General features: G+C 40.7%; 1 protein-coding gene across 1 annotated transcript in view; it reads left to right on the forward strand.

Moving 5' to 3' along the window:
- sh3pxd2aa (SH3 and PX domains 2Aa) overlaps positions 1-27,426 on the forward strand; it is a 101,392-nt gene that overhangs the window by 35,766 nt on the left and 38,200 nt on the right. The window contains exon 6 of the mRNA XM_053325468.1: positions 16,119-16,144. Coding sequence (XP_053181443.1) covers positions 16,119-16,144 — 26 coding nt within the window. The remainder of the gene's footprint in view (positions 1-16,118; positions 16,145-27,426) is intronic.

Raw genomic sequence — 27,426 nt, forward strand, 5'->3', positions numbered from 1 at the left:
TTTCTTTTTTCTTTTATAAGAGGAAATAATCTTCCTCTTAGAAAACGTAAAGGTCGAATTCATGAGCAATAAAATGCACCAATGCTCAATTCACTAACCCTAGTCAGACATTACATTTACATTGTAAACAAACATCAATTGAATCATTTCTTGCCTTGTAATCACACAAAAAATCAACAATTTATTCAAACTCTAAAATATGAATCTGTAGAAGTGACCAGAAAAGAAGTCTGGTGAGTCGTGTGGATTTCACAGAGCTTCATTTAAATGAAAAGGACTTCACGGAGCAGAGGCTTGTGGATTTAGCTTTGAATTCATTCCAAGTTTCATGTTCGAGTAGCAGCAATGCCCAGAAAGTGAGTTTTGGTGATTTGCAGGTGCATTTAACAAAATTGGAATCAATTTGGCTCCATCTATAAACACGTTGATATATTTCAACATGTATCAGATTCGACAAGGTTGTTCAATTTTTTAACTGCTGTACAAAAGTAATTAAAAAATGAAATCAACACAAAATACAGTAGCATGAATGTATGAGTTCATATGTGAGATGCCACACCAGCACTGAAGGCTTGTTTACCTCTGCCTATGACCTAGATTAAGCCGTACAGACTCAAGAAGGAGCACACAAATACACACACATACACACCTGAACTGCTTTGCATCATCCCATTGAATTCTGGCATCTTTCAGCCTGCCATTGTGTGTTGAACCCCCCCCCCCCCCCCCCCCCCAACAAAAAACACACACACACACACAGCTAAGCTCATTACCTTTCTGTCTATTCTTACTTTCTAGCCTCCTCTTAAATCAGCTTTTTCCTCTCCCGAGTTCGTTAAAAACCTCCTACAAGGCCAAGCGAATACAGGGTGGGTGGTGGGGGGGGGGTCAGAGAGAAGAAGTTGATGGATGGTGAGAGTGGGAGGAGGAGAATGACTTGTTTCATAGCGGGAGATAGCCCCTTTGGGTAGTTTTTAATTAGAGAACACACTCTCCTTTCCAAAACCTGAAATGCCAGTATGGCACTGTTCATTTGTAATGCTTTCCTGTATGCGCCAAGATAGCTGCACCCGGGGCGCTGCAACCGATACTCTTGTTAGACCCAGGCTATGTCTTTTTTTTGGTGTGTTTTCATTACTCTCCTCTCTTCTCCTCCTGGCAGGATTTAGTGACCTCTGCCTGCCAGTGTTTTTTTTTGAGCACATATCTCTCCCCCTCTCTCTCTCTCTCTCTCTCTCTGTCTTCCTCACCCGCCCTCCCTCATCTTAATTCTTTGTATCCAACTCCGCCTCATAAATTCAAGTACATTTAATTGACACGACAGCTCAAGGTTACAAACACCGCCGCTGACGCGATCCTTCTTTGATCAACAGCTTTCGTTTCCTCGCTGTCCACGCAGCTCTTCGCATCCCTCTCTCACTGTCTTTCTCACCTCACATTTGACTTACACCTTTCATCTCTTCCAATCCTTTTTTTTTCTTTCTCTGTCTATGAACATCATTCTCCCCCCCCCCTTCTCTCTCTCTCTCTGTCCTGTATATGCCAGTGTATTTTCGGCACATAAAGAAATCACATGTATCTTGTTGTCGGGAGTTGTGGGAGACGGAGCCATTCATGTAGAGCATCAATAAAGTGCACACGCTGCCTTCGCTATTCAGTCAGATAGCTCCCATCTGTGGCACAGGCTCATTTTAAGCAATTTATTTTCCATCTACTGAAATAACACTGATTTTCACACAGAAGTTCTACTACAGGGAAAAGATAGTGAAGTGATCATTACATGAAAATGTAAAGAGGGTCCAAGGATTGACCCTTGAGGAACTCCACATGTTAGAGGAGCACGTACTCTGTCACCAAGGGATACCAAGAACTTTTGATTAGATAAATTGGAGGAAAATCATTCAAGTGCTATACCGGAGCAGCACTTGAATTAAGCAGCACTTCAATCCAGAGGAATTTAACTGCAACTTTTGCCATAATCAGAGTGCAGCAGGACATCATAAGGAGATGAATTTGAGGTTTAAGAAATTAACACTTGAATGCCTCAGTCATAATAATACAGTAAAATGGCATATATTCGAGTACATTTTTTCTTACACCGCTACAACTAGAAATATTGCAAAAACATTGTGTCACATTCAGTTGAATTGAGTGACAGCTCTGGCAATCAGCACATTTATATTACGTTTTAACAGCAACATGAGACAAGTAACAAAGCTCTGAATAGTCCAGATTAGCTATGTGTGAATTGGAAATGCTTGAGTTGAAAATAAATAACATATTTAAAGGGCAGCTATACTCATTCTACAGATCAAAGTCCTTTTACAGGTCTTGGGGAGTACTGCTGCATACATGACAAAGTTATTTTAAGCCTGTGTATTCAGGTGATGTCACTTGAGGAAACATGGGCTGTGATGAAGACCACAAGTGTTGAACCCTGGCCAATCACATTGCTGAGTCGATTGTCCTTCGCTATCATTCACACACATGTTAAAGCGACAAATTCTCATTCCTGATGTTCATTTTTGTTGAGTGCTTTTTAACATACTCATCCAAAAACAAAGAATACACTAAAGCTGTAAAGTAGCAGAGCAGTTGTAGTTCGATAGTTTGAACCCACAGATGGAGGAGTCGTCGAGACCTCAGGAAGCACTCCACCCCCGGTCGGCTTCAGATGAAATGGAGCCAGAACCTTTTTCTGGCTCCTTAGTATCCCTGCAGGCTTTCACTCCGTCTCAATAAAAGGAGAAAATACTCAGGGGGGTGAAGTGCCCGCTCTCTGTTTAAAAAAAAGAAAAGAAAGATCGCTCAGTTAATGGTTAGTAAGACGTCATGATCCAGAGGACTCGGCTCGGTGTCGGGGCTAAATTGGATGGGTTCCCTCCATTCCCTACCCATAATGCATCTGCTAAATGAAAATGAATCATGGGGGAGTGTGTTCAAGAATGAGATTGGCCATTGATTTAGAGCCATGATTGGAGAGTGTGTGTGTGTTATAGTAGTGTGTGGGGTGTGTTTTTTTTATGTTCAAGCACACATGTGTGTCCTAAGTGCTGTGGGGGCAGAACAGTGATTTGAAACCCAGAGAAGGATGGACTGGTGAAGAATAATATTAATCCATCTTGTTTGTGTGTGTGTGTGTGTGTGTGTGTCAGGTCATCTATTACATCCAAGTGTTCTGATGTTCTTCCCTAATATCCTTTTTTTTCTTTATTTGTTTTATAAGTAAAACTCTAAACAGAACTTTGTGTGTGTGTGTGTGTGTGTGTGTGTGTGTGTGTGTGTGTGTGTGTTTGTGTGTGTGTGTGTAGATCCTAATCAAGTATTTCTAACCTCCAAAAGATTGATATAATTTCAGTCCCTAAATAATACAGCTGCAAACTCTTCAATTGAATATCTTGCATTAAAGGTGCGCTGTGTATTGACCGCTAGTGTTGCTTATAGTCAATATTTTGATAAGTAGGTCCCTGTTTTGTTTGTATCTCATGTTCCACTAGCACAAACTTAAGCACAAATTTTGTATCATAACTGCACAGGCCAAAGTATTGCACTGATTTATAGTTAGTGGCAGTAATATGCCAAGAAATGTAGCAATGCGTCAAGGATACACACAACACTGAATGTAAATATTAAAGGTATAGTAAACACACAGCATTCAAAGTTGGCCCCTCTTACTTATGAGAGCGAGTGGCGCTGGTGAGAAGAAAGCCATGAATCGGAAAAAATAAAATGTTATTGTTTCATGGTGGTTGTGTTCAGAAGCACAAGCACCTGTGGGAAGATGCAGCATTGCCAGATTTTGTGTGAAATCCAGAGCTTCATCCTGTCCACTGTGGCCGCTCTGCTCTGTGTGTTAGTAGCTCAGTTCTCAAATAGACACACAGACCTGCTGCTCTTTATACATCCATGACACAGAGACAGAGAGCAGAAGAGAGATATGGAGACAGTGGTGTGAGCTATGTTCCAACATCACACCTTGTACGCTGTCCCACCCACTGTCCAAAGATGTGTTAAAAATTGTGGCATGTGGCAAGTGTGCTCAGGGACAAAACATATTGTGTTAAATTTAACACAATCACTGTGTGATTATGTGTAACTAAAAATGACCAGAAACTAGTAATTGTGTTATTACAACTTAATGTGCTGAACATTACCAGGTATGTGTAAGTCTAATAATTCTAGAAATGAAAGGGAGAAACAGACAAATGTAAAAAAAATCGTCATATGCTGACAAGGTATGGAATAATATATATGGAGTAATATAGTGGGTTGATTGAGAGAGAGTCTATGCATTGTTTATAGTGAAAATACTTTGTAGTGGTTGATGGTCGATATAGTTAATAAGAACTGGTGCTTACAATTTATTGGCATGACCATGAAATCAAATGTGTTTATAGTTATTCTGAACGGCTTCACCCAAAGAAGGTGTGAAAAGCCAAATGTTATAAAAGGGGGTGGGGGTTAGAAGAGATGCAATATTGTTTAAAACTGGGACATATTTTCAGACGGTCTCTCCTGGAACAACAAAATACTGTTGCTCTTGTTTGTACACATGAAAAGTGACAGAAATAGCTGCGCCGTGAATGAAAACACAGAGAGAAACCCTTTCTCACCTCTGCACAGCCGCCCCATCGCCGCCTGAAGAGGGTGAGAATATCGACTTCTCCGCTTGCAGCGTGGGGAGGGGGCTTAATGGGCTTTTCCACTTTTCCACTGTCCTACAAGCATGATGGAGTATACAACCACCTTTACTCTGTGTTGACAAAAAATCCACAGGGTACCAACTTTCTGTAGAATGATCATGAATCAGAGATACTAACAAAAGAGTGAAAAGACAATGTGGTGAACAAAAGATGAGACCACAATTCCTCTAAAAGGTAGTGTCTCCTCATCATCTTTCTTTTGTTAATAGTAGCTGTCTCTTTGGAAACACTTCTCCGACAGTAAAAGTGCTTGACGCTCCGCTTTCCCTTATCCAAATTGAAATGATTTCACACAGCAGACGTCTTAGCTCCATCCGCTCGTTAAAAATGTATGACACGCCGCCGCCGGACCATGATAATATCTGAATATTCCGAAACAGTCAAAAGTTTGTCTCTTTTATCGCAGCTTTTCCCTCTTACCCCCACATAATGGAGCATCGTTTTGATGAGTCAACATCATTTGCTGGCAAGCGCTAATTAGAAAGCGGTTGAATGACAGCGAATTCTCATGCAATTTCAGTTCTTGGAAGCGGAGCGAAGAAGTGTGAAAAACTGTTAATAAGTGTAAAAAGTCCAGCTGTGGATAAGTATTCTCATCAGTTTGGCTGTCTACTTTACTGGATTTATCAACTGAAAGAACAATGAAAGAATTTTCGTGACTTTTATTGTATTTGAGAATACGACAATCTTCCTTCTCCTTCAATTTCTCTCCTTTCCCTCTCTTTCCTCAAATCTTGCACTCAACCTCTCCTCTTTATTATCCAGGAGCTTTGAAGCATCCCTCTCTCTCTCTCTTTCTCTCTTTCTGCTGCTCTTTCCCTCTTCCAGTCTCCCACCTCAATTCTCTCTCTCTCTCTCTCTCCTCCCAGTCATCTGTCTGTTCCACTCTGTCTGCTTGCTAGAAGCAGACAGGCGACAGACTCACTCAACCTTAATGGATAAACCCGCTCCATTCCCTTCACAATAAGGATCAATAGCACTCACTGGAGGCCACACGGCCACAACACGAGGAGCGTACAGGGCGGCGTTGATGGGGTTAAACACTTAAAGCGTGTCAGAATTGTGAGGAGTGGTCAGCCGAGCGTGTGTCCTGCGGGAGGTTTTGTGTGTGTGTGTGTGTGTGAATATACATGTACATGCTTTCATGTGTGAGCATTTATCGACCCATCTCAAAGAAAGCAGTTGTACACTTCACGCAGTTATATTTTGAAAAAAAATGGTTTTGTTTTGTGTTCATACCCAAAGAGAAAGAGGACTAAATTGGTCTCCCTCTGTGTTGCAGGGGCGCAGTGTGAGCCTCCGTGTGCACTTTTGTTTGTTGTTGTCGGTGTTATTCCGGTGTTATCTATTTATTTATTTATTTTTCTCTCTCACCGTCTTACACGGATGCACTCATTCACCCATCCGACCCCGATGCGACGTCTGACTCACTTGTACACTCGCATACTTACTCACAGGGTGTTGTCGAGGTAGAGGGTGGGGTGGGGGTGAGGGGGGGGGACTTCTGTCTAGGCCTGCTACAGTAATAGCTTTGGGGAGGGCCAGACTGTACACGAGGGTGATGAATAGAGCAGGCTTGGACAGCTGTAGCTACCAGGGTGATGAAATGTGTCCACTTCATCACTTCCTGGAGAAGCAGGAAGGAAAGGAGGAGGAGGAGGAGGTGGATCTCTAGGGAGGTGAGGAGGTCAAAAACATGGGAGTACAAGGCCAATGGTGCTCTGACTTAAAAATATATCAATAAACAAGATTATATTGGCATTTAGGTTAAAGGCATGTGTACTTTTTGACCTTTTAGAGACATTTTTATCACTGGATAGAACTCTTATTTTTATACTTTGTCCTTTCTCCTTAAAATCTTATTAAAGGAGTCATGCTTTGACAATAGTCAGACTGCGTCTCCGACCCTGGAATGTAATATTGAATTTTCTGACTATGATCTGATTAGAAGAAAAAAGGAGCCGTGCACCTCGCAGAGCAGCACAGGAATCAATCCCATGCCAATCAAATCTCACAAAGGCACCTAGACTCCTCTATCAGCCACAGTTTCCCCTCCTGTCTGCTCATGTTTGACTAATACTGACCCCTGTCTACAGAGAACAGTACTGCAGCTCAGGAGGGGAGGAAAATGGGACTCAGAGCTGATGTCACTCTTGTGCAATCATTTGGTCCTTTTTGAAGCCAAGCGCCCTTGATGTTTGATGTATTTTAAATGCAGCTTCAGCCGCATCCCTGGTCTTTTTGTTTGCCTTTTGATGCGTTCGGATGTCCTGCAGAATAACAACTACAAAAACATGGATATATCTTTCCCGGGGCGCACGAGTCTCATATGAAAGAACAGACCTGATCGGGTGTCAAAACACGTACTTGCTGTGCACATATCGAAACAGTTTGTAGACTCTATTTTAGATATATTTTTGGACATTTTTTTTTGCCTTGAAAGGAGAGCTGATAGTGGAGAAGCAGCCAGAAAACGAGGGTGGAGGGAGAGTGAGAGGTATGACTTGCAACAAGGGTCCCAAGCCAGAGTTCAACCGGGGACATTGTGGTTATGTGGCATGTGCTGTAACCATTCGGCTCCTCAGGGTGCTCCAGCTTGTAGATGTTTAAAGCACATTTAAACACAAGGAAACCCTGAAGTAAAACTCATCTACAGAGCAGCTTACATTGAGTGTCATACCCTCTAGAGTCTAGATCAAGTGGTTTCCAATCCATGAGTTGGGGACCCCAAAACAGATGAAACTAAGGGGTCACAAGATGATTACTGCATGGGGGAAAATATATATATATATAAAAAAAAGCTCCACTATGTGTCTTTTTCAGACTTTTTTTCTAAGCTTTTGTCCTTTAAGATATTATATCTTCTACATTGGAGTCATTGGAGTCATCATCTTTCACTTTCAGTATGGACAGGAGGTATTACAGTAATGTACATATTGTCACGTGAGTGTTGTTCAAAGACAGACTTTAAAAAAATGTGAATCTGATACTTCAAAGAGTCTAGAAAAAGAAGTAGGAATGGTAGTTTTCCACCCAACTACATGAGCTCTTATTTCCCCCTCTAGTAAGTCTCCACATGGTGGCGTACTTCACAATACAAACAGATACAAACAGAGTTCAGGCTCTCTGCACCCTCAGCCGCTGTTTCCAGTTCAACCACTGGTGCGATCTCTTGTCCCCCTCCCCTGGGCTTCCCTTCTCTTTTATAAAAATATCTACTGTCTGGTCGCATACTCAAGTCTTTCTCTGTTTCTTTTTTCCCCTCTCTTTTTTACTGTATTTATGACCGTTTTGGCCCGTCTCTCTTCCTGTGTGAGATGTATTTCCACTGGATGGAATTTCTCGCCTCTCCAAAGCTTACTAGACACCCCCCCTCCTCCCGTCTCCCTCCGTCTTGTCTCTTTTTGTGAGACATGTTTTTTTTTTCTCCTCTTAGCATTTTTTTCTGGCATCTTGCATTTTTATTGAGTCAATTTGCTTGGGATGTGGGCCGTGATTTGTTTTATCTGTCTGGGCCTGTGGTAGGCAATCATATAACTATCAGCCTAAATGGCATTATCTTTCCACTGCAGACCATAACGTTGACAAATTTTCTCCATTAATATGCGCATACCGCATTTGAGCCGTGATGAAAATAGTGGCCACTGCCCTCCCATAGGCTACCTTACTGTTAGAGACGGGTGATGTTATCATCATTCATCATGCCCCCACCTCACAACCCTCTCCATGAATAACAATAGGGATTGACCTTGGCTTGTGCCTCGAGGAAAGAGATGCTGCAAGATTATCAGATTATTACCAGGATAAGTCGTGAACTTGTGCCGATTGGTCAGCTTTCGGGCTCTCGACAGGAGATTGCTTAAGTAGCAGGGTCGTCCCTGGTGACGGGACGAAGACAGATTTGGTGTTTTTGGGCTAATTAGGAATAAGTGGGTGATAATGGGTTTGTGTTACGTAGTGGGGGTAGAGTATGGGAGCATAAATGTCACTGATACTGACAGAAGGTCTTTATTTTACCTTTAAAAACCTTTTGAAACCTTTATCTTTTTGTACATATCATAGGTTGACGTACTTGTACAAACTACTTACATTCATCAGTACCATTTGAGAAAGGCTACATTCCCCTGTCTTCATTACCCAGTGGTCATCTGGAGCTGAGCAGTAGGTCAATATATAGATAGGGATCTGCGTGTAGGTTTAAGAGGTCAGTATGCTTCCAACTAAGTACAACAAAGTACCTCCTGCACCTTTTTGGATGTTGGAAATTCAGGGATACATCAGCAATTTTTCAAACTTTTCGAAACCAGCGATCGCTATCCATTATCACGCCCTCTTTATGCAGGTGTTTGGAGGTGAGAAAGTATATCCAGGATTTGAACTTTAAACTTAAACTCTAGCTTTTCATTCTTCTGCCCCTTTTGTGTGTATGAACAAATCTGACACTGTGAAACAACACACTACATTTAGACGATTATGATGTGTTCATCTTCCTCTTTGTTGGCCGTTCACAATAAGTATTAACAGATTTGCTCATTTGAAGCATACTAAAGTCTTTAAGGTCAAACAAGTTTATATTGGAATTATTTATAGCATGAAAACAGTATTAGACATTAGACAAGCTATTTATAACTTAAAGTATGGCAACATTCCAAAAAGTAACAAGAATATGTATAAAGGCTTGGACAGGAAAAAAAGGTACAAAGCATAGTAATAACAGGAAAAAGTATATTTTTAACCACCCACCGACAAGTTCATTTTGCAATTGTCTAAGACAAAAGTAATATGTAAACATTCTTTTGTAATTTATTTTGAATATCTGAAACTTGTGTACAAGAATTGTGTTTGCACTTATGTTTACAGCAGAGTGTTGAGGTTAATTGATTCTTTGAACCCCATCTGGAGCGTTAAAGCCCACAGTGGGTTTAAGCCTTGTCGTGTCCATGAAGGGTAACAGACAGGGGATGGCTAAGGGGAATTTGGGGCTCCTGAGGGGCTTATAGAGGAGGTTGGCCTATGGATGGGAAGGTTATAAGGCTAAGGTCTGGATATGGCAATGCTTAAGGATGAGCTGGGATATGAGGTGCAGAGACAAGCTGAGAGAGGGAGAGAGAGAGAGAGAGAGGGAGAGGGAGAGAGGGAGAGAGAGAGAGAGAGAGAGAGGGAGAGAGAGAGAGAGAGAGAGAGAGAGAGAGAAGCTATAATCTAAGGAAGTGTTTATTTACTGGTCTTGCAGGCTTGCCTAGCAGGGGGCCATTGAGAGTCATTAACTTGCAGCCATTATGCTAATACTTGTAAACACATTGATTACCCCTTTATCTACCAACCCACTCATATGCTCTTAATGAATAAATCCATTGCTCTCACGGACACAGACCAGCGCTCCATTTATAATTTTAAGCCACAGTATAACGTCTGTGTAAAGAATATAGTAAAAAAAAAATTACAATTGTCTACAGAACAAAGCTGATGTTGGTAATATTATGAATGCTGCTCATGTTAGTGTCTCTAAATCTTTTAGAAGCAATGTCATTATTTTTTTATCATCATTTTGCACCATTAAATATTTGTCATTGATGTAGCTTTTCTTTTTTTTTCAAGATTGCTTTCTCAAAAATCTTTGTAGAGATGATTTCACTGTCTAAGCAGATGGAAGCAGAAGGGATAGAATGACATCTCAATAAGTCAGTTCGAGCACTGATTTATTTTTTCTGTGTGTGGATAGAAATAGAATTGTGTACCATTGAATCAGGGCTTTTCTTTAGGAGGCTTAATACGGCTAACAACTTCATTTTGTTCTTAAAAGTCAGTTTCATCTTAGTTCATAAGTGAAGCTTGACAGTATAAAAGTCAGGATTTACTCATTGTTTCAACTTAAGTAGTAGTATGAGGTTGAATTTGCTGGAATACACAGATTCCTAAGTGTGTTGTGTACAAACACTTTCAAACACTTGTGTAGTCATCTGACCGCTGAGCTGACTTGCCTGACCCTTAAACCACATGGTCTGCCTCAGGATACCCACTCACATCTGTTTTGGCTTGACAATCAATGTCGAGAGTTCGGAGCTCTGGAACCGATAAGATGTGCATGGAAGTGCCCTTTCTTCACGGAGCTGCGGTCCGTGAACACACTGTGACGAAACGTCAGTATGTGATGAAAAGTGTGACAAAACATGTGTAAGTGTGTGTGTGAGAGAGTGTGTGTTTATGTATGCGGCTGGCCCATCTGTTGATGTTTTTGCTAAGGATATGCATACCTTCCTTACTACGTCTGACAGATTTGTACACACACACGTCGCTTTATACAGTTTTTAGCTGAGTTGTCAAAATAACTTCCATTTTTTATTTAATTTGTTTGTACATCAAGACCTTCCTGTGTAATAATCTGTCACCACAGACACTACTTCACTTTATATCTGAATCATAAACCTCCGTCTCAAGACACATTTTTAAATTTAATATTAATTAGTTAGCATCACTGCAGATACCTGAACTGTCTATCTTGAATTGGATACTATTGATGTGAGTGTCAGCATGAAAATGAAAATGATCTGGCAGGATTTAAAGACTTAGACATTCTCTATGTTCTTCATATGTTACACATTATACTTAAACACTTAAACACATCTTTATTCTTTTTTAGCAGATACACTAAAGACAAAAAACTGTGATTCTTCTGACACAAGAATAACAATTTTTTCTTTACTGGCTACAAAAAACTGTCCTTCAGATTCCACCTAGCCACATAAAACACCCCTCTCTCTACCACTGCAGTATGTATTCTGCACGTCGCCTTTCACCCCTCGCTTCCTCCTCTCCATACCTCTAGGAGATATAGGGAAAGAGCTGGCAGCCGGAGCTGGTTGCTCAGTTCTCAAGGGAAGAGTTTGTTTTCAGCCTCGGGGACTCGGGTCACTGGATAGAGTCTGGACCCCGTGTTTCTGCTCTCCCTCTTCATCCTCCCACCTCCTCCCACCTTCCCTCTGTATTTTGCCCCAGTCTGCCCCTCATTTGTGCCCTAATGTTTTACAGATGCCTCCAAAGCCATACCTCTAAAAATAAAACCAAAAATAGTCAGCTGCACTCTCACTGGCATGTGACAATATAATGTTGAATGTTAGCTGCTTAACTGACAAGCTAAACATCTTGCTTTGCTTTTACTCTGTTACAGAAACAATGTCTCCTCTTGCTGAACACTGGGTTTATTTTGGTGCTAATTAACTGCTAGTTATGAGCATGGCTAATGTGCTGTGTTTACTAGAATGTGTTCCCTAGGCTGTGTTAGTAGGCTAATGCTTGGATGTCAAGCAGTCACGTTTTTCTAAAGCCCTTTGTGAACGTCTAATGCTCACTACCACCTACATGTGATACAAGCTAACCTTTGCTTTAAACCTGCTTTCCATGATAACAGTGAAAAAAACATGTTATCGATCCAATCAGTAGTCATTGTATGTGTTAGGATTAACAAAGGGCTTCAACAGATGTACCTTATATGTCTGCATTTGATCATTTATCAAGAAGAATTAACCCTAACAAATCAAATACTGCTCAGCTTAACTTTAGTCCTGCACCTCAAGGGTTGAGTGATTTGTGCAGACATCTACAGCTGGAGCAGAAACTGCTTACGCCTCTGCCTTTCTCCTGATTGGGACTTGTTTATAGAGCTTCGAGGTCGTGTTTGCCTTTCAAACCATGCACAGCATGAATAGCTTAACAGGCTCTCTGGGAGTTGGCTACAGCAAAGTACTTTTCATGCTGCTGCTGTTTTCCACTAAACAAAACTCATTCATTGGCCCCTGTCCTCACCTCCTTGATAAGTTACAACTAGCAGTTTCCAGGTCCCACACTTACACCTATTGTATTGTCACTCTGTGTAGATCATTTACCGTTAGCTTGTTCAATTAACCCAGCAGGCATCCGGCATGCATATTAAAGTACAGTTGCAGTTTGGCGGACGAAGAAGGAATCCTTTTACACATCAGGGTCAATTGTATTTTGGTTAACGGTCTAATGTGTATACATATTATATACTCTGAGTAAACTTTTCCCCTTTTGGAGTTCTGCATAGGCCTAAAACTGAGACCTGAACCAGGTCCACCCTGCCTTTCAGACCTGACCTGGCTAAACCAGCCTTTTGAGACCCAAAGCTTTTGATGCTTGCTTCGGAAAGGCTTTCTCACATATAAAAATAATAAATCTGATCATAGACCAATTATATGGTGGCCCACCAGCACAAAACATATATCATTATAACTCTAGAATCTGATTAGCAATAGGGTGCCAGTACCAACATTGCAGGCTACTACCAGCATGTAGCACTATGGCATTTCAAAATAATACATTATCTTCCTTGCTGGCTAGTAGATCAACTTTGGCTTTTCCCAATATGAGCCACATGGTTGGTAAACTCAAAATGTCTTTCCCATTTGAATCTGACTATAGTCCAAATTGGTGTAATCCAAAACAGAACTTTGTAGAAGCACAATGCTGTCTTAGAGAGGACCTTCTAAAAACAGGTTGCAGGTTTTTATCTGTTGTTACAACAATGTCATAATGTTTCCATTAAGTTCACTTTTTGCAAGTTTTTGCTTTATTTCACAACTAACTTACTAGGCTAATATAACACACTGACTATGCTCTATGTCTCTTTTCCTGCTTTCTAGTGGGCAACACTGTCTGTTTGGTTGCTGAACTCTATACCAGATTCTGTACCACTTCTGAAAAAATAAATACAAGATAAATAGTAAATATAGTGACAAATAAATACAAGGAAAAGTTGTTTAATCACAGTTCTTTCTGTCCACTTATAGGTGTAAGTAAACCAGGCAACCAGGTTTATAAAGGGACAAATAGACCTAGCTGCTGAGTCTGCAAGCAGCTGTAAAAGCTGTTTTGGAGGCCTCTTGACCAGATGACCTGAATCTCTGCTGCCCTGTTAAGTTTTAAATGGGGTAGACCAGGACAAAAGGATGGATATGATGAACAGTAATGTTTTATATTGAGAAGTGAAACTAATAAAATAGAATAGAGTTCTCTAGTTATGGGAGGCTTCTCTGACTTAAGAACCAGTGTGTTATACTCCATAATTAGACATTCAGCATCTAAAATAAGTGTTTGTGTTATGTCATGAAAGTAAGACTTGCTTTGTGTTAGATTTATATTCTTTCCCAATATTAGACCTCATCTTACGTAATTCATTTTGACAACAGAAACCAAACAAATGTCAAGTGGTCTTACATATGTTTGACAATGTGTCGCAGTGAGCAATAGTTTGCTAAGAAAAGAGTACTGGACAAATGGAAACGTGAACACAGCAGTTAAAATTCCCTGGAAATATAAACTTTTCCCTTGCTCTCAAACAGAGAGTGGTATCAGCATCTTTAATCCCACTGTGGCAAGCCTCAAGAAAAAAGGGCAAGCATCCTGGCAAATATCTTGCCAACTCTGAGGCTGAGTCTATCCACAGCATACTTTCCACTGAAACACATCCACACATATTCTGCAGTACACAACTCATTGAAAGTCATCTTCCAGCATGGCTTGAGATGGATGGGTCGAGGCGAGGGGTCAAGTCCCGCTCTCTCTTTGTCCCACTTTGGTGACAATGAAGCATATTCTGGTCGCTAGCACACAGGGATCTTGGTGGAGAGGTCGGTATAAAGACTTCATTCATCTGCTGTGGCCAGTCACAAACAGATAGATCACATCAGATCACAGGGGAGGATGGATGAAGGGAGAGAGATAAAAAGGGCTAGGACAAGAATAGTGATACTAAAGAAGCCTCAGCTATTGTATCGCAAATGAAACATGGCTGGTGTTCACACATGTGATATCTTGTCCATTTGCCCTCACACTTGTCAAGCGGGTGTGTTCTTATGTATTTATTTGCACTGCGGAACTGTCCTTTTTATTAGCTTGAGTGCAGCCGCAGTGAGATCCAAGAGGATGTTTTCATTAACCTCATGCTGAGAGAGGGCACTACCTTGACCGCCGGCTATGCTGCCCTGAGCATTTTCTGCTCTTCTGGCACTGCAGTGAAATATTACGGCCCTGTTTTTGCTCTGCATCATACCTGGCAAGGTGAGAGGTCGCTCATTAATGAAATGGGTTGTTTCACAAGGGGGCTAACCAGGTCAACTGTCCCAATCAAGGATGCTCTGAATCTTAGGGGAACAACCGGGATCATTTACAGACCAGGCCTGCCGGTGGGCATCATTCACCGACTTTACATCCATTCCATCTTTCCTCCACACACCTACATACCTCACACACACACATCTCTCTGCTATATAGATATGAACCCAAAGCTAACACCTGCAATCTGGTGCTCCTCTTGAAATGAGAGTCGTGTTATAATCAGTTATCCACAAACCACTTCACCTCCTGGTCTCTATATCCCTCGATGCTGTCTGGGGGTTGATATTAGTGCCTTTATGGTGGAGGTATTTTTTTTTTTAAATGTGAATGAGTATTTCACATGTCATAGCGAGATTCAGGTCTTCGCTACACCATCTTTCGGCATCGATTTCATTGCTCAGCCCTCGTCTGATTTTCTCCTGTACTGCAGTGGGATGACGAGGCTAAATTTGAGGTGAGATGAGGGTTTTGATTAGCCCTTGGGAAACTGGAAGGACAAATAGATTTTAAAGTTGCTAGAGAGAAATAGAACAGGAGGAAGAAACAGAGGGAAAACGGGGAGCAACGACGGACAGGTTGTCAGGTCTGCATTTCTATAAATAGCACATTCTGGCTTCACCTGATCTCTCTTAACCCAATCACCACACTGCCTGAGTCCGAAAGTCACTATTGACAAGGGCAGGCACACTCAGCACAACAAACCTCACACATGTTCTTTTTTTTCTCCCAGCCCCCCACTCATCTATAGCTTAGCCTTGTGGCATAATCCCATTACAATCCATTAAGCAAGGCATCTTAAAGTGATCCTCCTCCTTTCAAATGTGGGGAGAGGTTGTCTTCTTCTCTGACGGGGCAAAATAGAAAGGAGGGAGGGACAAAGAGAAGGAGTATAGGAAGAGGATGGTGGTGCCGCTTTGGAGTCACATGACTGATTTGTGTCTGTTGCAGGGAGTACGGGCAGCTGGCCAAAGTCATCCCTCCCTCCCTCCCTCCCTCCCTCTCTCTCTCTCTCTCTCTCTCTCTCTCTCTCTCTCTCTCTCTCTCTCTCTCTCTCTCTCTCTCCATCCTTCACGCCATGCCTCTCTCTCTTTCTCCCTCAACACATGCATTTGTTAGTGTGCTAAAGCCGATTGCGCACACACTTTTATGCGTCAGTGCAGTTGCCAGTTTTTGCTGCTTAGGAGTATCAGAAATCCATAAGAGGTGACCGCATGCTTTGTTGTTGACTGAGTGACATCTTCTGTCACTAACCATGTCCCTCTTGTGTTGTTTCTCCCTCAGGGACTATGGATCCAAGCGCAAGTCGGGTAAGTCACCTGTTTTTTTCTTCACTATCCTTCTCTAAACTTCACTCCCCTCTCTGCCTCAACTTGTTGCTCTCTATAGAACTACCCTGCGAGATCTAAGGGGAGACGTTATACTTCATGACGTATGACTCTTAAACCTTCTCTGTGACTTATCTGTTATCCATGTGATGTCAGTGTGTGGTTTGTCTACTCATCCCACTGCTGGACGCTGACTAACTGTCAGCTGTGTTTCGGGGTGGTTCAAAAATCTGTCAAACTCACTCTCCTTCTGGTTGTTGATTTCTTTGCAGGGTGGGGTTTAAGAATTTCCTAGTCTCCGGTTCCTCGGGATGTCAAAATAGAGTCGTTAACGCACATCCTATCAAGAAAGCATTATTCTCTGCTGTGTCAACTGGGACATTTGAAAGAATTCTTTGCCTTTGAGTCTTCAGCTGAAGTCCAAGCCAGATCTTTTTCTGTGACACGTGTCTAGCAGTGGCTAAACTTGGCCCTGGATGTTGGACCTTCAACAGGACCACATGTGGCAATAAAAAAATCAAACATAGCAATAAAAATAATAGACAGAGCCCTGTCACATGGAAGTTCAGCATATTAAAGATTTCTTTGCTCTAACTGGCTTCACAATACACAAAAATGATTCTGGAAAACTAGTCGCACAAAGCTGGCTATCCTGACATCACTATATTTATATATGACAGGTAAACGGCCAGGCCTGTCTCATTTTATGAAAATAAATGGAACAAATCTATTAACTAGAATAAAAGTAAAATACATAGAATAATCATTAGCTACTGCCCAACAGCTAAAGATGGATCCAATGCTAATCTAGTGTTTTTGTTTTTTTGTTTGATCTCATATACTTGAAATTTCAATGTAGATTTAATATCTCTGTCAGAAGTTAAGGCAGCAATGCTACACAAACAAGTTAAATGTAAATCAGATGTCTCATACTGACAAGCCAACACCTCCTGAGGTGAAATGGGAAAAGGCACAATCTCTTTGTTAAGCTTTGCTCGGTCATTTCTCACTGGCCTTAATTAACCTATTCCATTGCAATAAAACTAAAGATGCAAAGGTTCACAATATGTTTAATAGAAACTTTGATTATCTAGTGATAAAAATTATGAAATTAATTTAAGTTCTCACTGCAATATGTCTTGACTCCAGGGTAGCTATAGGAAAGTTAATGACCAATTTATGTATTTTATACTGACTTCTGTGCCTGAACACTTCAATGCCCAATATAGAGTCAAACACAGCAAAAATTAAGACATAAAATTGAACAAAAGTCAACCTAAAATCAGAGTTACAGTTTTAACTATACAAATGCCCACAGATTCACAATGCTCGCAATTAGACCAGTTAACAACCTGCATGAAGCAATCAACAACTTTCTGCATCCTTATGGCAAGTGAAGCCATAATGGAAAGTTTGGAGTTGGTAATATATTTTCAGAAAAATCTTCAACCAAATATCCTGCAGTGTTCTCGTCCAGTCTTTCTCAGAATAAGGCAACAAGTAAATTCATGTTTCTCATTCAGCAGAAATGGGAATGGAAGTTACTAGGTTAGTGAGTTACAATTTGTTGTCTTTCTGTCAACTACTTTCATGGGTCGCTTTTCCACTAAGTATTCAAGAATGCCTGGAAGATGTCAGGATATTGTCCCGCCCATAACTCATCAAAATATGATTGGCTAAGACAACTGTCAAAATCAAATTCATGGCCACACTGAATTGAATTACACAGGCATTCGTTACGGCTACTGAAGGCTCTGGTAGGGAGGAGTTGCTGATTCATCCAGATAGCATCACAAGCACCGTTCATGGGTTGCCAGGACATATTAGTCCAATTATTACTGTTATTTCAGTGAATAAAAATAGTTTAAAAAACATGTTTATTAGGCGTACAAAAATGTTTTCAATATTTTTCTTAGGCCTTAACTAAATACCTTGAAGGCCCGATGGTGTCTAGTATACTTCAGTATAATTCAGTAACAAAGAAGGCAGAAGGATTTTCCTTTAACACAGATGCCTTTAAGGCTATGTGCTTATAAGTATTGTATTGTCTCTTTCTGTATGGTGTAATTTCTTGGGACTTAAGAGGTAAACACAAGCTGAAATACTGCCATTGGATGCCACATATTCAATTTGGTTGAGTAGATAGTATAAAACATCCAATCATTGAATGGTCCTGGACCTGTTCCACTCTATTCAACATGTGAATTTCGTAGCATAGGGCCAATAAAACACAAAGCGACTGGCTTGTTTGACTATAAGACTATTCATCCATTCTTTACTGTCAAGGATTTCTAGCCTCATTAGTCCTCTTAGCAAATGTATGGCTCTTAGAGGGTATTAGCTACAGTATAGCTGCTTAACAAAAGCAATGGTACATGTGAGTCACTAATATATGCATCTTGGAAACCCTGTTTGTTTAAGGCAAGGTAGACTGAGGAAATGTAGTGGAATATCAGTTATACCTCTCATGAATTATTGAAGTGAAAATACAGGAAATAGTTAGTGGTTAATGGAGAATATGACTCTATTGCTACGGATGTCATTAAAGACTACTTTGTCTGGATATTTGTGAATGGAAATATCCTGAGTTAGCTTCGTAATGAGCAGGAGTACACTAATGCAACAGTAGTTCATATGTTGCACTGTAAGCTCACATCAGTCTCATTCAAGTAAATCACTCTTGAAAAATTACCGTGAGTTTTATTTTCGGACTCAAAGCACAGGAACTCTACGTCAATCCTGCGACGAATCGGTTCGTCGTAGCCCAAGAGAGAGCTCACTACCAATTCAATTACATCCACATTCCTCAAAGTGATTTGATTTCTTGGAAGCTGATTGCTTCTGCAGATAAGCAGGCTTGTGGGTTTTTTTTCTACATCCCCTTAGTATGGCGCATTATGCTTTGCACCATGAGGCTTTCATACCCTTTGTGTCAGGCAAACCAAATCTTTTGGATGTTGCCTGGAGGCCAGTCCACTGACCCAGTGATCTCTGCTATAACCTCAAGTGATGTGTCAAGTCAGTCTGTGTGTCAAGAGGTTGTATGAATGTCTATTTTTAAAACCTTTGCATGGTTACGTAACAACTGCAATATGTCTCTGTTCTGGAAAGTGAATCAGCACTATCCCCTTAATGAAGGTAAGGTGTCACATTCTCTCAGTGAAGTTCCCTCCTGTGGGAAGTTCCATATGAAGAGTGTGAAACAGTTTTCAGCATATGATCACTGAGAACCAAAATTCAATTTTTGTACATCAGATATGTCAAAGTTTTTATATATATTCGGAGTTGGTGACTGACTACATAAAGTAGTAGCTGTATCTGTCATTAAGTGTAGTGTAGTCTAGTGAAATGGAAGTCAGAGCATCTTTGGTTTGTGTACTATGATGTGATGTACGGTTACAAGAGAGATTTAAATCATATCCTTAGCATTTGATCAGACTAATAAGTGGATGGGGATTAGATACAGAGCTGTGATGAAAAGGAGCTATGGTCAGGCTCTACATACACTTCCCCCCCCTGTTGTTAGATCAAGAGAAAGAGGGAGAGAAGAATGAAATAAAACTTGTTTTTGGAAATGAAAACACAAAGTTAACTCTAACCCCAGTCTCTTTCTCACATTTAACACTTCTCTTCCTATCTCTCTCCATATTGTTCTGTTAGCTCCTACTGTCCACACACAGTAAAGTGTGGTTATATATGACTGGTGTGACTAGCTATTTGACCAAAGTCACATTTGTTTGAAAGAACTTTTGTAATCTCCCTTTAAACATTTGAAACTGTTTTATGGGATAAGAAAAGACAAAAATACTCTTTTTTTTTTTTACATATGTTTGGCATGTAACCGATGCAAATGAACAGGGATACAGGATTAAACTTCACTTAGCCTTAAAGGAGAGATTACAGTGATCCTGCACTGCATCTAGGTTTTATTTGAGCTTCTGCTCCCAATAGAAATCCCTGAGATACTTTTGAACACTCTCCATTAAGTGTCTAGGAACCACTTACAACCCTTTCACTGTTGACAGAAAACAGAGTATACACTAGCTGTGGTTGCTCCTTTTCATTTGCTATCATATAATCATTGCTGTTAGTGCTGTTGTTTAAACGGTGTGCCAACTCCAGTACTGTGGCGTCTTTTCTATGAACTTTATATTGCTATCCTTTTTGAAGTTTAAAGGAATAGTTCAGTATTACAGGAAAAAAAAGAACTCCATTTAGAACTCCATGTTGTTTTTAGATACCTGTGTATGTCTGATTTGTAGGGTGTATTGTCTCTTAGTGAGCCTTGTAGTTGTGAGGCATAGTTTTGAAGTTTAGACAGGGCCAATGTCAGTGTTTATGCTAAGCTAATGGCTAATGAACTCCTGGCTCCAGTTGGCTCATGCACAGACAGGAGGTTGATTTATCTCACGAATTCTCAGGAAGAAAACAAAAATGTGTATTTCCCAAACACTTTCAACTGTGATTGGCATTCTATTTGTCTGTTCAGCTGTGAGTACTATTGCTTTCAACAGCCTTCCTGAGAAAATTCCGAAGAAAGAAACAGGATGTAAAGCAGCTGCAAATTGGGTGTTTGTTGACTCTCTATTGTGCTACATAGAGTCAGCACAAAAGAGTATTACAGTGCACAAACATGTCACTGATGGTAATGCTTTGGTGAACAAGCAGTCCAATATGCCGACTAGGGCTGGATATCGCTACTCGATACCAAAATAAATTGATACCAAGTAGTATCGCAACATCCCCCGTCAAACAATACCTGTAATCAGTCCTTGTTTGTGTGGACTCACAGCCAATCAATACAAGCATTAAATATTAATAGTTTAATGACTTTCATGACTTTTCAATGCATTTGTGTAAAGATCAAATGATTTAGATGTGGAGGAGTGGTGGCATTTTCATGAAATGTAATGCTTCTATTCACATGATGGGTACCAATTGGTATTGGTATCACTTTAAGGGTACTTGGATTGGTACTGGTACTGTAATTTTTTTAATGATACCCATTTCGCCAGTAGATCAGGCTTTGACTGTCCCCTTGTATATTTTCACTGGTCCAGCAGCCAAAAAAATTAAAATAACTCCTTTTTTCCAGAACTTTAGTGACTTACAAACAGCAATTAAACTACTATTATGTGCACGGTACAGTGGCTCCATAACAGCTGGTGACACAACATGCTACGTTAGCTAGGGAACACAGCACAAATAAGATCCAACCACATATGAGTCTGCTCACGTCCCACAGCTGCAGCATCATAGCTCCACTGACAGCTGGTACATCAATGGGCAACAACACAAACTACCTAGCGTCAGTAACATTACACACACCAGCTATATGTTTTGTCATTATCTCTCAAAGCTAGCAGGGTAATGTTAACAGGCGCTTGAGCTGCCTCTTCCTCCACCTTGCCGATTCTCTACCCTTGAAATGGGACAGCGAGGTGCTGCAGGTGCTTCTTTTTGGCAAGGTTGCACTGTTTACTCATAACTTTGACTGGCTGTTACTGGCCTACCAGTCAATTTGCCCTGCATAAACTTTTACTGTCCCCTGGTCATAGGTCCATCTGTCATGTGTAACCCTATGCAGTTAAACAATTGAGATCAGATCACCCAATAGATTTAAAGAATTACAATTTCTTTCAGTGCATCTCAATAGAATCCAAACACTAATTAATCTTACCTTGCGTCAACGTCAGACATAGATGTCAGACGTGTTTTTTTAAGAAGGTAAGGTCAGGTCCAGAGGGTTGCAGAGGTTACGGCTCCACGCTCCTCCCCTGCTCACAGAGTGCAGATGGAGCTCCTCCATGTGAGGGCCAGATTGAGCGGGACAAGAGGAGGAGGAGGAGGAGGAGGAGGAGGGAGGAGGGCGCTGTTTGGGCTCGAGAGGCTGAGGTTGTCAGTCAGGCACTAGTTTGTTTACGTGGCACAGTGGATATGATTCCAGACTGAGGTCAGAGTGGCCAGTCCTATTTACTCGAAGGGGGGGGGGGGCAGGGAGGTTGTGTCGTTACCCACGTGTTTAAATGTGTGTTTGTGTTTTTACAAGTGTAGGTTTAGTGTGTGTCTGTGTGTGTGTGTGTACCTATCTGTTAAGCTGCCAGTGATAATTAGGATGTCAGGACCTCCTCTGTCAATAGACACATTTATATGACACTTACAGCCATCACTGCCTCCCTCAGTATAAGAACCCATAAGAATATAACTGCACTCTGTGTTGACATTTGCACATTTAAACATCAAATTGAGCGCTTCATTGCAGCAATAATAACGCCAGCACACATTTAACATCAATGTTGAAGATATAGCAAAGTGAGTATTGATTGATTGGAAAAAAAGATAGTTGTCTTTTCCAACTTCCATGAGGTTTAGCAATCTCCATATCACAGGGTTAGAGATATTCCCTGCAGAGTGACGGCACTGTACGTGTGAGCGCTCCTCTCCATTAAATCTGAAAAAGGTGATGTTTAAAACAAAAAGTTGGAGTAGAGATTAACAGGAAGAAGAGAATTCATACAGCCCAGATGTGACAGCTCTCTCTGTGGAACAGATGTGGCCAGTGATGTGATTTGACCTCACCCTGAAGCGAGCGCCCACACTGTGTCACACTTCCAGCTGGGAATTTGGAAGTCATCGCTACCGTCTAACACAGAGATTACTACCACCACCACCCCCCCACACACACACCCCTTGTTCGCACCCGAATGTCATTCGTCACTGCAAACATTTATGTCATGGTCAGAGGTACATTGTTTGGTGGCTGTTTTCATTCCTCTTCCTGCTAAACATTGTATCAATACTAGTTTGCTTCTGTCAGCGGTTTGACATTGTTAGGGTTGGTATCACTCTCGGCGGCTGTGCTTTTTCACAAGTGTTGGATCAATACTGGTTAGCCGTAATTTGCCGCTGGTCGCCTTGGTCTCTCTGTCAGGTGACAAGGTTTTTATCATTTAAGCTCCTGCCTGTGTGTCTCACTGTGTGATAGCAGTAGCAGTAACTAGCTATATGCATAAGGTTGGAGGTTCAATCAGAGATATTTTTATAATTGACATGGTTTATCTATTTATATGGTTAGAATCTTCTTCTGTTTATGTAGAGAAGACTGGGGTTAAATATTTAATAGTACACAGAAAATACATAATGTAGATGCTTAATATCCCATAAGTATACTCCACCCAGATTAAACCTTTTAATTAGAAGATTGGACTGACAGATGTCTCTGCTCCTTTGTTCTTACACTGTTTTTCTTTCTTTCTTCCTTTCTTTCTTTCTTTCTTTCTTTCTTTTTTCCTTTCTTCCTTTCTTTCTTTCTTTCTTTCTTTCTTTCTTTCTTTCTCTCTTTCTTTCTTTCTTTCTTTCTTTCACTATCTATCTTTAACTATCGTGTCTTTCTCTCTGCCTTGCTAATTTCCCCTTCAATAATCAGATTAGGTACCCACTACTTATTTTATGAAGCCAACTAAGTGTATTTTTTGGGGTATTAATCTATGGGTATTAATGTCAGTCTGTCAGGCCCATCATTTTGGTCTCAACAGTTCTTGGATAAATGACTGTGAAATTGGATTTGGAAATTCTTAATGACTTCGGTGACCTCCCGATTTTCATTTGGTACAGCTATGTGGCTGACAAAAAACAGTTCAGATATCCGTGAATTGAATTGTTCTAACTTTGGTGATCCCTGACTGATCCTCTAGCACCATCATCATATTAAATGTTTGATTTGTTATGAGCAAATACCTGCAAAACTAATGACATTCCCATCAGCCTCAACTGTGCTGTTTAGTGCTAATTGTGCCATTAGTGCTAATTCTGCATCTTTAAAGTACTTTAAAGTACTTTCCTCAAATTAGTTATTTGTGTACTTGAATTAAAACTACTGATTATCCCAAATTGATAGCATTAAGCTTTCACTTTCATTGCTCGGATTGGCCTCTATTTAATACATGTACAGGTATATATCTATATTTTCTGTTTTCTATTTTGCTCTGAAACATGAAGGTCTGTTGTGGTCGGTTGTGATGTAACACAATGTCATCTTTGACATTACTTTAACATCTTTTGATTAAACAGGGTGAAGCTGTTGTGCTGCCATTCATACAAGACAAGGTTGGGGTAAAAGCTTGAGAGCACAATTTAGTTATTTACAACCTTAATTATTAACTAGAGACTTAATGCAGCTCACAGTTCGGTTTTGAAAGATTGACACCAAGCTAGAAGACGTTTGAGGTATTTGTGAACACTAACAAAATTGGAGAATGTATCTTTAAGGTGTAAGTGTAGTTTGTGTGATCTCCAGTTAGAAAGGCCATATAGAGACTTAATTGTGCTTCACAGTCTGGACAGATGCTCTGCTCCTTGTAGTCCTAAGGCCACCGTTTTAAGCCTATTAATGCAGTCTTGTTTGCCAGAGCGGAGGATGTGTAGGGATGTCAGCAACAGGAGGTTTTTTTTTTTTTGAAACACAATCTACTAAGATGACAGAAAAACAAGAGAGATTGCTAATAAGCCCCTCCAATCCAAACCTAGAAACAAGGACTTAAGAGATGCCATTTTTCACTGTCCTTCGGCCCTTAATTGCAGGGTAATGTAGACATTCGGGGTCAGAATTCTAGGAAAATTACCCACAGCAGCAAAGGGACAGAGAAAAAAAGACTGGGCTTTGCTGGTTTGTGGCGTCATCACCCAACCTGAAAGGAATTAAGCATCTATGTGTGTGTATTTGTACGGTCAGTGGGGGGAGAGTTAATATCAGTCAGATGTTGAGCACTACATTGAGAGCAGGCAGTTGGGTAATAATCACGGTAGGGCGTTAGTGAGCGGGGTTTGACCCTAGCTGACCTGGGACCAACCCATATCCCTCCCTCTGGGGCCAACATCAATCCACCAAAACCCCCAAGGCTCTGGTGGATAGCGAGAGGGGATTTGTCTTTTATTATCTCACGTGAGCCAACGGAGAGGAACTGTCGGCTTCTCAGCAGGGGCAGCACTCACCAGGATCTAGTACAACATTGTGCTCATGAAGAATAAAAACGTATTTGATTATTTAGGAAACAGCCGTACTTTGAGGTTGAACGTCTGCTATGGGTTTTGAATGTTTGCAAAGACCCCAGAGGGATAAAACAAGTTGTGCAATGCTAGAGGCCATAAATGTTCAACTTTGAAAACAAAACTCATCAGGAACATTGTGTATATGCCTCAGCCACCTCAGTTTGACTGTGTCTATATTATTATGGACTATACAGTGTGTAGTTGTGTTTAGTTAAATGTCATGGTGGGTGACGGTGCAGAGAAAAGTTGATGTTGTAAAGACAACATGGAGTTGCACTTTTTAAAGATGTCATTGTGGTATTTTGAAGTGGGCAATATTGGAACGAGAGCAGTCATCTAAGGGGGAAGAAAGATGTTTGTTCAGAATGATACATGTGTTCTCAATGCATAAACCAGGCAAAAAGAACCTGGAAGCAAATAAAAGAGAAGTTGAACAAAAGCCTTTTTGTTACCATTTAAGATATTTACATATGTTAAGAAACCTGGCTTTTTATGAATACCGGTGAGTTTCAGCACTCATACCAGAACACTAGAATTTGAATCTTTGCTAGCAGCACGGCTCTAGTAGTGGTCACGTTGATCCACCACTTTGGTCCAGACTGTAATATCCCAACAATCACTGGATGGTAGATCCCCTAGACATTTTATACACACCCTCATGATCCTCAGAGGATGAATCATAATGACTTCATGATGGTCTGGCTTCTCTCTTCTAGCAACGCCATCATGTAAAAATTTCACTTTGTCCAAGACTTTGGTTTCCTAGCTAAAACACATGTAAAACTAATTACATTTCCATCAGCCACATCTGTTTTCATTGCCAAACTTAGATGGTGAACATGGCGTACATTATGCTGTACCTGGTAAATATCAACATGTTAGCATTGTCATTGAGAGTATGTTAGAATGCTAAGTTACGTAGCATTTGCTTCCAAGCAACACTGTGCCTTGATACAGCCTGTTTTAATCTCACAAAATATGCCAAACTGATCCATTTATATTAAATACATTTTTTGTCTAAATAAAATATGCGGTAGGGTCCAGAAGTCAGACTTTTGGACCCAACTATAGTCTACTCTATGGGAAAGTGGTATTAGAGTTTTGGGGAATGGGGAAGTGGACTCAGACGTTTGGATCCAACTGTAGTTGGGGGAATTGGTCTTAGACTTGTGTCCCTACTGTAGTCTAAAGTATGGGAAAGTGGTCTCAGAGTTGTGGACCCTACTGCAGTAGGGGAAAGTGGTCTTAGACTTGTGTCCCTATTGTAGTCTAAAGTATGGGAAAAGTGGTCTCAGAGTTGTGGACCCTACTGTAGTCTAAAGTAAGAAAGTTAAAAGGAAAAGTTAGACATGTTTCACATTTAGATCAGAAAATATATGATCCTAAAATAAGAGTCTAAGAATCTTACTCAGCATTCAACGCCAGCTTTGTTTACTTGACACTGTTCCACACATTGCAGAGACTAAACAGTGTTTAAGTATGGTGTGAGTGTGAATACTGTATTTCTGTGGGTGACAGTGAAATAGAGGGTTGCATGACACTTAATTTTCTTGAGACTGACCTTTTTTTCATGTAATTACTTTTAGTTTAACGCTACTCTGCAGCTGTAGCATTAATGGGTTCTACAGTATTTTACAAATAAACATTTAGAGATGATGTACTTATGGTGTATTTAGCCTGCCTGCCTCTGGGGCATTCAGCTAGAAACTTGTTTAAAGGAGAACTTCCCATTTGGCTTGTTTATGCTACAGAAGTCCATATACATCTGCAGACATTTAAGCTGCTTCTCTTCTTTCTCTTAACTTGTGTTTAAGTGCTAGTGGGCTGAGACATTGTCACTGATTTCCATACATGAAATTAAGTTGACCTTTTCTGAAAACAAGTGCTCTTGTTCCATCATTTTTCAGACAATGGTTGCTTTGGCATTACAGTACTCGTTGTATTTTTTGATGACATATCTGCTTAGTTTGTGCTTTCCATCTCTTTCCACTTTCCTCTTTATTTAAATGTTGTCTTCAGTGGGTGTGATAATGCTTTGCTCTGCCTTACTGTTGCTTTCTGCATGCTGTCAAACTGAATAATCTTTCTGTGCTTCTCTCTTTTCTTCTCTACGTCTGCAGTATGGATGTACGGCTTTACAGACAGCCCGAGGAAAGAGGCCTCAGGTAGCCTTGTGTGTCTATGTCAACATGTTGAATATGCATGCACTACTGTAT

This window comes from Scomber japonicus, chromosome 2 (genome assembly GCF_027409825.1).
Source record: "Scomber japonicus isolate fScoJap1 chromosome 2, fScoJap1.pri, whole genome shotgun sequence".
Taxonomy (NCBI): domain Eukaryota; kingdom Metazoa; phylum Chordata; class Actinopteri; order Scombriformes; family Scombridae; genus Scomber; species Scomber japonicus.